Here is a 10,699-nt window from a genome sequence, read left to right as displayed (position 1 = left end):
TACAGGAAGTACATGTGGGAACACAAGTATATATAAATAATATACAAAGGACAATTGGGCTAGGAGGTACAATATCATATTACACAAGGACCTTAAGGGACATACATATACTTACAATTCGAACAGCTTTCTTGTTAGTAGAGTATTTAATTGTCTTTAAATATAATTACATTTATTTTTGTAAGGTAAGAAAATGTGGTGTTTTGATTGTAAATTTACATTTGTGAATATGAAATTTGGCCAAAAGAATAATGAAATTAATTACATAAAATTGTTTCAGCTTATTTCTATTTTAGGTAAAGAATCCAAGCAGTACATCTCTCCACAATAGTGTAAAATCTTCATAAATGCGTTCAATTATAAATCTACTGATGTCTTGCCACAGTTTCCATTATTGAATACAATGCCAAAAAAGATGCAACACCGTTTCTGGGTGGTCATTGCAAAAGGTACAATTTCAGTTTATGTTTTCCTTAAACTTCTTCATATAGTCATTGGCAGGATAATATTTATATATTTTTTTAAAGGAAACTTCCTTAATTTTGTTAACAAGTAGGGATGTGTGTGGCAACATCCAAACTTTTTTCCAACAGATATTATCAATAAATCCATTCCAATAAGGCATGACATAAGGTATAGATAGATACAACATCCTGCTGAAACAAGGATCGTAATCGCTCTGTTGTTGAATGGACCAAAAGAGAAACAAATCCTTCCTACTGATGAGTCAACAGGGTCAACAGAAGGTAGGCTCTGAGGGTCAGGTCTTGACATGTTCCTGAATAATAGAGCAACACCTGAGGGAATGGCATCTAAAACAATTGCAAAATCTTTAGGTGTTACAGGGACCTTGTAAAGTGATAAGAATTCCTCATAACTGAGTAAAAAACCCTCTGCATTTACCAGTTGGTTCACCAATAGGATATTATTTCAGAACCAATATTCTAAAAGAAAATAGGTACTTTTATACAATATATCCCAATTATTCCATATATAATATCTGCGTGGAGAATAATGTATAAGCATCATTTAGGACCATGACAAGAAAACCTGCTGATGAAAAGCAGAAAGTTTCACTGGACCATTGTCAATATTATAATGGCAAACCAACATGAAGGCCTCCAAAAGTAGAGAAGACATGATGAGGAATAAAATTCCCCATAGAAGTGGGTCTTCTTAGGAATGGTTTCATCCAATTGATCTTAAAAGTATTATTTAAAGTAGTAAAGTCCAGAAAATTCAGTCCACCATTCTCATAAGTGTTCATTACAACAGTTATCCTCATGTAATGGGTACGGTTTCTCCACAGAAAGTTGAAAAGCATCTGGTCTATCTCCTTGCTTATTTTACCATCAAGATATAAAGATAGAGCGCCATATGTTAGTCTAGAGATACCTTCAGCCTTGGTTATTAGGACTCTACCTTTTAAAGATAAGTCCACTGTAGCCATTGATTTAGCTGGGTTGTTTTAATATGGGGGTTAAAATTGAGTAAGCCTCTAGACTTCTGATCCTTTGTAATGGTTATGCCTAAATACATAAGTTCTTCTTTTACTGGAATACCATAATATGAAGGTGTCACACAATCTTTGACAGCCATGAGTTCACATTTATTAATGTTAAGATATAGACCAGACGCTTTGGAAAAGGATTGTATCACATTGATCGATATGGGAATTTGGTTAGCGTCTTTCAGAAAAAGTGTAGTATCGTCAGCCAGCTGGCTTATACTAATTTCTTTACCAGCTATGGAAATACCTTGTACAGGACTATTACTTAAAGAATTTGTAAGAAGTTGGGTGATTAATAAAAGCAGATACGGAGAGATAGGACAACCTTGCCTAATTCCTCTCTTTAACTCAAATCTAGGTGAGGTGCCATATTTCAATTTGATAGAGCTGTTACCATTTGTATAGAGTCAATAGCCTTACAGAACAAATCCCCAAAGCCACATTTCTCAAGGGAGTAGAAGAGGAACTGATGCTCTACTGTGACAAATGCTTTATAAAAATCAAAAAAATAATATGAAGCTATCCTCAGTTATTAGGTCTGAGTAGTCAAGTATGTCTAATACTAGTCTGACATTGTTAGAAATATGTCTGTTCCTCATGAAGCCAGACTGTGTTTCATCAATGACTGCATCCAGGACTTTTTTCATTATTTTTGTAAGTAGTAAATAAATATCTTATAGTCATTATTAAGAAGACAAATTGGACGCCAGTTATCGATGAGCAGCACTTCTTTTTTGGGTTTAGGTATCAGTGTTATTAACCCCTGATTCATTGTAGGAGGGAGAACATTGTTTTTAATACTCTCTAAAAAAAATTTACTTCAGATTGGAAGGGAGGTATTTGTTCAGAAAATAATTTGTAAAATTCTGAAGTAATTCCATTAACACCTGGAGATCTAAAGCACAGACAGAAGGGATTAGCCCAGACAAGTCACAGGGGTTATAAAATTGAAGCATCCAATGTCCAGTCACGGTTAGTGGGAGAGGATGGAACTAGGTGAAACTGGGCCGACATTCTGCTATTTTTCTCATCGATTAAACATCTGATCTCAATACATTTTTCTGTTCCCAAAACTACGAACACAGTACACTACATTTTATAGACTTGACTCTTCGCCAAAGTTTTTAAAAATTGCGTTGTTTAGGAGTGCAAGGTCGAATTAAGTTTGTGCACACACGCACTTCACCGAGGAGGCGTTCCCTAACTAACAAAAACATGCAAATACATGCTACAACGCGCTAATAGGATCTCGCGCTTGGTCCTGCCCACTATACTTAATTTGCTCCCATCGGAAAAGACACAGATGAACTATTTTGGGTTAGTTCTATCTTTATCCAAAGCCTTAAACTTCAAATCTGTTTTTTAATACTGACTGGCCAAACAGCAAGTTACAAGTGACACATCGGATTTGTTTGTGACAGCAGTCATTTGCTGACACGGCTACGCTAGTTGTCATAGTAACTAAGGGTGTGTGCACAGTGGTATAGGCTGATTGGTAACCATCAGAAGTTACAGTATGCAACAAGCTAAGGTGACAACACATGCCATGGACGTTTCCTAATTGCTTTGAATGTTCAAAATCATAGTGTAAGAACACTTTTAAAGCCTCAAAGAATGAGACTATCCAAAATTTCCAATACAAAGTCCTTTTTGGCTAGCCACAGCAGTCAACTAGTTAGTGGTTTAGCTTTCTGGCACATTCACTCATTTGTTTAAACAATTAGCAAGCTGGTTAGCTACCACATTTTCTTGTCAAACTGTCAACATAGTAGCTAGCAACCAACAAGATATGCCAAATAACTCTAAAAACCATTTGCGGGGAAATAAATCAGATTTGACCTCTCAGACAAGTCTCATTGCCAGGAATCATATTCGTATCTGACTTCACACTACCTACGAAGGTGGTTTGAAACATGGCTTGAAATATCAGATTCCATGTGCTGTTTGGCTGTTCAGACTGCAGGAAAATGAAGAGATACAAATTGGATATGCACAAAAAAAAGTAAAAAGATTTAAGTCACTTCAATGTGAACATGGCTTTTAACTGTACCTGAAGATCTAATGACGTGAAATAATTATTGCAAATGAGGAACATGTACTATTTGTTATCCTTTATTACTAGAGGTCTCTACTGCCCATGTTTGTGCAATCTTTGTCATTCATAAAAGGTCACTAATAAACTGGGTGATCCATGCAAAACCCTATTGAAGTATGCATGACCTATTGAAGTATGCATGACCTATTGAAGTATGCATGACCTATTGAAGAAAGTCAACCTCCAGTAAATACATTTTATTAATGTAAAAAAAAAAAAAAAAACTGATGGAGCAAAAGTATATTCCCTGTGCTTTTCTTGACAACATAGAGAATGTAGAGTACAAAGAATATGTTACATTTGTCTTGATAACATAGAAATGAAACTAAAACATAAAACATGGCTCCAAGACGTTGAAATCAAAAATGCCATAAACTGTTCCGGCACTGACTTAAAAATGTGATCCTGCAACCACATATCACAGTTTGATCAGTGATACCCATATTGAGCACCATATCACACGTTTTTGCTCTTTTAGAGTCCTCTCTCAGCATCATGTTAATTCATTGGCCACCAGGGTTGGGGTCAATTCGCTTTTCACTCAGCCAGTCAATGATGACAAAAAAGACTAATTGAAAATAAACAGCACTTTTCAAATCACAAATGTAACTTCAAATGGACGTAACAATCTGACTTTCTGAATGTAATTGATCCTGGTCCTGCTGAACACTCCAACTTGACTAAGCCGAGCCATGTGTGGACAGACTCAGGCATGGACAGTTTCATAGTGGATCCTCAAGGAGTTACTGTTGTGGAAAGTCCTGTTACAGCGAGGACAGCGGGACCGCGGGTTGGGTTTCTTGAATTGGTGGACTTGTAGCAGATGTCTCTTACGTTCAGCCATGGTCTCAAATTGCTGAACACACCTGAGGCATTGGTACTTCTTCCCCGGGTGGGCGGACTTCCTGTGGCTGATCAAGATTGGGTGACAGCGGAATTTCTTGCCGCACTCTTCGCAGCTGAGCGGTTTCTCACCTGTGTGGATGCGGAAGTGTTGAACGAGGCTCATCTGTGTACTTAGCAGCTTTTTACACACTGTGCATTGAAACAGGCCGTCTGTTTCTGTCATTTGCTTCCGTTTGCCGTTTTCCTTTGCACGTCGATCGCCTTTGCTCTTTGACTTAATGGCAGGTTGCTGCTCAGCACCGTTAGCAATGGGATCCTCCACTGGTGCAGTCCAGGAGAGGTATCTGCTGCTCTCCTCACCCCCGTACACATCCGCATGGGCTTTACGCAAATGTAGTATCAGGAACTGCTTCACACGGAACCTCTGCCCACACTGGTTACAAGGGTACGGTCTCTCACCTGTGTGAATGTGTTCGTGGTCCTGCAGGGATTTTGCAGAAGTGTACTCCTTATGGCAAACGTGACAAGAATAAAGTTGTGGATGTGTGCTGCCTTTAGGGGAGCCAGCTTTGTTGTTGGGGGAGGTAGGTTTGTCTTTGGGGGGTAGAGGTTTGGCCTTGCTGGAAGAGAGAGGTTTGTTGTTGGGGGAAGTAGGCTTTGTTCTGCTGGGGGAGAGGGATTTCACTTTGTGGTTGATAGAGTTCAACTTTTCTTTGACGTTAGAGCAAGGTTTGTTTTTTTCTGTTTTGCCGTGGCTGTTCAATGTGTGCACACGGAGTGCACTTGGATACGGAAACTTTTTGGGACACTTAGGACATTTGTATGTCCCCTTGTTATGAGACCTCATGTGCACAGAAAGACCAAACTCTCTGTGAAAGCCCTTCCCACAGTATTTGCAGCAGAAACTCTTGTCAGTTCCACTGGTTGTTGCTTCTTCCTCTGCATTAGGTTCCATTTTTAAATGCTTTCTTCTCCTTCCTACCTTCTTTTTCACTATGTCACTCGTTTTCCCATGTGTCCCCTCTCTGTGTTTGCTTTGTAAGTCACAATCTTTTCCATGTCTTGTGCTGTGCCTCAAGACATTCTTATCTAATAAGATGCTGCTCTGGGGTTCCGGATTTTCTTGTTTGAATGTGCACAACAGACTACCATGGGTCTTCCTCAGCCCCCGCCCTACTGAACCACAACCATACCCTGACCCGGCCGCGCTCAGTTCAGGTATGTCTTTTAACCGTCTGTTTAACAACCGCTCCGCAGCCGACCCTGGAGGAGAGGAGCGGAAAGAGCGGGATCAGTAAAGATATCCTGCACCAGGAGCTGAATTACAATTACGAGGGGCAAGGATGATTTACTCTTACCTTTTCGTGGAGGACTCCTGGCTAGGGCTGTCAGCAAGTGGTTATCAAAATCTTCAGCCTGCTAAAACACAGACTCATAATGAATATGCTCTCAACCAAAAACGCCACCAAAGTACTACTAAACCAGACATTTAAAGAGTGACTTTGATGATAAAAAATATAAAATCATGGAAATCCAGATGTTTTAGGCTTTGTTATAGTGAAAAGTCAATTTATTTAGACAGTTCGTTGCAAAAGTGATATATTTAGGTGTTTTGGTAGCAAATCTAGCTCTTTTTGCCCCTCGCAGTTCAACTCTGATGTAGAGGTGCCTTAAGAAGGTTCCTCTACGTCATCTCAAGGGAGGGGTTTGGTTTGAAATGTACTCCCTTCCAGATGAGCTGGGTGGTACCACGTCGTCTCAAGGGAGGGGTTCGGTTTGAAATGTACTCCCTTCCAGATGTGCTGGGTGGTACCACGTCATCTCAAGGGAGGGGTTTGGTTTGAAATGTACTCCCTTCCAGATGTGCTGGGTGGTACCACGTCGTCTCAAGGGAGGGGTTCGGTTTGAAATGTACTCCCTTCCAGATGTGCTGGGTGGTACCACGTCATCTCAAGGGAGGGGTTTGGTTTGAAATGTACTCCCTTCCAGATGTGCTGGGTGGTACCACGTCGTCTCAAGGGAGGGGTTCGGTTTGAAATGTACTCCCTTCCAGATGTGCTGGGTGGTACCACGTCAAAGCTTGCTATAAAGGCAGGTGACAGCGCACCTTATTTGGTAATGGTCTTGGTAAGTGGAGTGTGCCAATATACACTGCTCAAAAAAATAAAGGGAACACTTAAACAACACAATGTAACTCCAAGTCAATCACACTTCTGTGAAATCAAACTGTCCACTTAGGAAGCAACACTGATTGACAATAAATGTCACATGCTGTTGTGCAAATGGAATAGACAACAGGTGGAAATTATAGGCAATTAGCAAGACACCCCCAATAAAGGAGTGGTTCTGCAGGTGGCGACCACAGACCACTTCTGAGTTCCTATGCTTCCTGGCTGATGTTTTGGTCACTTGAATGCTGGCGGTGCTTTCACTCTAGTGGTAGCATGAGACGGAGTCTACAACCCACACAAGTGGCTCAGGTAGTGCAGCTCATCCAGGATGGCACATCAATGCGAGCTGTGGCAAGAAGGTTTGCTGTGTCTGTCAGCGTAGTGTCCAGAGCATGGAGGCGCTACCAGGAGACAGGCCAGTACATCAGGAGACGTGGAGGAGACCGTAGGAGGGCAACAACCCAGCAGCAGGACCGCTACCTCTGCCTTTGTGCAAGGAGGAGCACTGCCAGAGCCCTGCAAAATGACCTCCAGCAGGCCACAAATGTGCATGTGTCTGCTCAAACGGTCAGAAACAGACTCCATGAGGGTGGTATGAGGGCCCGACGTCCACAGGTGGGGGTTGTGCTTACAGCCCAACACCGTGCAGGACGTTTGGCATTTGCCAGAGAACACCAAGATTGGCAAATTTGCCACTGGCGCCCTGTGCTCTTCACAGATGAAAGCAGGTTCACACTGAGCACGTGTCAGACGTGACAGTCTGGAGACGCCGTGGAGAACGTTCTGCTGCCTGCAACATCCTCCAGCATGACCGGTCTGGCGGTGGGTCAGTCATGGTGTGGGGTGCCATTTCTTTGGGGGGCCACACAGCCCTCCATGTGCTCGCCAGAGGTAGCCTGACTGCCATTAGGTACCGAGAGGAGAACCTCAGACCCCAAGGCCAACCGCATATGCTGGTGCGGTTGGCCTTGGGTTCCTCCTAATGCAAGACAATGCTAGACCTCATGTGGCTGGAGTGTGTCAGCAGTTCCTGCAAGAGGAAGGCATTGATGCTATGGACCCCGCCCGTTCCCCAGACCTGAATCCAATTGAGCACATCTGGGACATCATGTCTCGCTCCATCCACCAACGCCACGTTGCACCACAGACTGTCCAGGAGTTGGCGGATGCTTTAGTCCAGGTCTGGGAGGAGATCCCTCAGGAGACCATCCGCCACCTCATCAGGAGCATGCCCAGGCGTTGTAGGGAGGTCATACAGGCACGTGGAGGCCACACACACTACTGAGCCTCATTTTGACTTGTTTTAAGGACATTACATCAAAGTTGGATCAGCCTGTAGTGTGGTTTTCCACTTTAATTTTGAGTGTCACTCCAAATCCAGACCTCCATGGGTTGATACATTTCCATTGATAATTTTTGAGTGATTTTGTTGTCAGCACATTCAACTATGTAAAGAAAAAAGTATTTAATAAGAATATTTTATTCATTCAGATCTAGGATGTGTTATTTTAGTGTTCCCTTTATTTTTTTGAGCAGTGTAGTTTGCGTTATGCTTCCTTGACTAGACCTCTGACTTTACACAAAATTGAAAAGACACTAAAGCATATTTCCATATTTGACCAAATTCAACATTTTTCCTGACTGTTTCATACACATCTATGAGCTTCTACGACAAAGATAAAAACGTTTATATTCGTAGCTACATCCATCGTAACGAGAAATAGATGACAATGGTGATCATCTCAACTTGTATTTTTTCCCAACTGCTATGACAGAATGGTGGCGCATTGTGAGATTTAATCCCACGTGGGGCAGATATACATTTAAAAAAATACTTTATTTACAATATTCATCCCGTGCCCACACACTTCTAATTCTGAAAAGTGAAAGCATACTTGTGAGAAGAGTTGCCCTTGTAGTAGTTGTAGGTTTTTATACAGTACCCAAGACCAATCTGTGAGTTAATTTGACCATTGGAAAAAGAGCTACTGCGTAAATACTGCAATGCTAGTTGGATTGAATTGAGCCCCTAATCTTAATTTTCAAGGTAATGATTGCACTTTTCTTCCCAATACAATAACGCGATAAACATGAGGCCACATTTCATGGGGATTCAAACTTACACCGCAAGGTTGTAAGATGTCAGAAACTCAGCACCTTACCACTGTGAGCGAACTGTCCAGAGCCATATTTCTGTGATGCACATAATTGTATTATCAGAGCATGCCAGTTGACATCTGGCAAATATGCTTTAATGAGAAAGTGTTTGGATCAGGTACAACTACGTTTACCCACCCCAATTCCCCCAACCTGAATGCATTTCTTGAAAATGTGAATGTGTTGGGCGAAGGCTGAAATTGGGGTTGAGAGTTACCTTTTAACCTAATTAACAGAAGACATGTTTTTGTTCAGCCGTGTGCTACATTTAGGTGTGCAGTAGGTTTCCCACACCAGACAGGTAACTGACCTCTTGTTTGATGTTAGGGATGCGCCATAGAGACACACTCAGTGGTCGCAGGTCCACCCATGGCCACTCATTTTCCTTTTTGATCTTCGAGGGTGGAATTAAAGAATCTTCTGACTGAAGGGGCTCGCACCAATCAGGTACTGCATAGAAACCCAAAAATGGAAATGTAATGACACAGAAAAATAAAGCTCAGCTGACACCAACTGGGAGGGAAACAAATGCATATCATGTCTACAGTTATCCAGACCTGAAATTGTATGTTGCTATTTGTCTACGCAATATCAAGTTACCTTCTTCTTCTATCTCAGCAATTGTCGTCACGTCAGTGACTGTTTGCCCAGAGGTGTTGGCAGCCGTACCATCCAACACCTTTATTTTCCCACCCTCCTTCAACCTCATCTCTGCCAGCCTCAGCTTCCCCTTCAATGCTGAGATCTCCTCTACACTCTGCGTGAGCTCTGCCTGCTGCTCACTCAGACTGCCCTCAAAGATCTTGGAGATCTCACACACGGCTGCAGTGAGCAGGGAGTCCATGACGGAGGACAGCTGCAACCTGAAGGTGTTCTGCACCTTCTCCGACATATTTAATCTCCCTGGCTCAGGTTTGTGTGACGTCACCCAGGTTCTAGAGTTGGAAGCTCAGCTGTCAATCAAGACGAATCATGTAAACATCAGGTTAAACAGGACAACAGTAAAGTTACAGTATAGTAGACTAACGTTGTATTCAAGATCAGGATTTTTTGGGGCATATTTGACCACGTAAAAAAGGTAAAGATTCTAACTTTAAACTGAAGAAAATACTGCTGTGATTGTTTTCAAACCAAATAAACGATGCTGATTAGGGAGTGATCAGAGGTCTTGCAGAAGGTGCAGCTTTAATGCGATGCTTTTGTTAACACTTTGTCATCAACATAACATTTATACCTCAAATATCTTAGTTAATTAACTTTTAAAAAACGGATATATCCGGATTTATGGCGATGTAGCTACAGTAACGTTACACAACTCAAGATGAAGACATTGTGGGCTAGGACATGCGTTTAACATGTCTTGTGTCACATAGATAATTCTATAAACGTATATTCATGCACGTTATACTGTTTTTTTTGTTGTCATTTGTAAAGGTGTATGCATTGCTTACAGACGAGCAAGTCCAACACAACATGCAGTGAATGTGCATTGCTAGCTAGAGAACTAGCTGGGGGGTCCGCGCGCGAAAACGTAAACATGACAGGCACATTGATAGCAGTCAGTCGGTCAGCACGAACCTGCTAAAACAGCGGTCTCTAAAACAACTGACTCTGTTGGCTTGGTATTCGGCGTATTTTGGTGTATATCTTCAACGTATGGAGCATGCAATATAAGCCATATTTACTTTTGTTAGAACTGTCCGCTGCTGTGCAAATGCTCGAATTAGCTACCACACCAACATTTTTCCGAGAGGACCTCGCCTCTCGGCCAACCCTCGTGATTTTCCATATCCAATAAGACTCCGATGTGTACCTGAGCCCTAGCTCGAGATTCCAATAGGGTCCAGCTGCGACGTCATCTCTCAGAGCAGTCATCTCTCAGGGTCTCTCTTCTTCTTCGATGAGGTTTAACCGCGGTTG

At 42.0% G+C, this 10,699-nt stretch overlaps 1 protein-coding gene across 4 annotated transcripts; it reads right to left on the bottom strand.

The window, feature by feature from the left end:
- Positions 1 to 3,604: 3,604 nt before the first annotated feature.
- Positions 3,605 to 10,659, bottom strand: LOC110504847 (zinc finger protein 711). Of its 4 annotated transcripts, none has more exons than XM_036970454.2 (5): positions 10,465 to 10,659; positions 9,380 to 9,732; positions 9,090 to 9,229; positions 5,810 to 5,867; positions 3,605 to 5,714 (listed from the first exon to the last, which is right to left on the bottom strand). In XM_036970454.2, the coding sequence occupies exons 2-5, from the start codon at positions 9,669 to 9,671 to the stop codon at positions 4,312 to 4,314; spliced, it is 1,893 nt and encodes a 630-aa protein (XP_036826349.2). In that variant the 5' UTR covers positions 9,672 to 9,732; positions 10,465 to 10,659; the 3' UTR covers positions 3,605 to 4,311. The 4 variants fall into 4 exon arrangements, with proteins under 4 accessions (XP_036826349.2, XP_021439375.3, XP_090075597.1 ...); XM_021583700.3 differs by having other exon boundaries at positions 5,810 to 5,870; positions 10,465 to 10,630; XM_090219471.1 differs by having other exon boundaries at positions 10,358 to 10,627.
- Positions 10,660 to 10,699: the final 40 nt, after the last annotated feature.

The sequence above is a fragment of the Oncorhynchus mykiss genome, chromosome 25 (genome assembly GCF_057628025.1).
Source record: "Oncorhynchus mykiss isolate SJ-2025 chromosome 25, ASM5762802v1, whole genome shotgun sequence".
Classification (NCBI taxonomy): domain Eukaryota; kingdom Metazoa; phylum Chordata; class Actinopteri; order Salmoniformes; family Salmonidae; genus Oncorhynchus; species Oncorhynchus mykiss.
This window is presented reverse-complemented; position numbering and strand designations above follow the sequence as displayed.

Coding starts and splice junctions, on each gene's coding strand:
- LOC110504847 (XM_021583700.3), bottom strand. CDS start 9,671: ATGTCGGAGAAGGTGCAGAACACCTTCAGGTTGCAGCTGTCCTCCGTC. Junction 9,230..9,379: donor TGCTGAGATAGAAGAAGAAG/GTAACTTGATAT, acceptor GTTTCTATGCAG/TACCTGATTGGTGCGAGCCC. Junction 5,715..5,809: donor CAGGAGTCCTCCACGAAAAG/GTAAGAGTAAAT, acceptor CCTCTCCTCCAG/GGTCGGCTGCGGAGCGGTTG.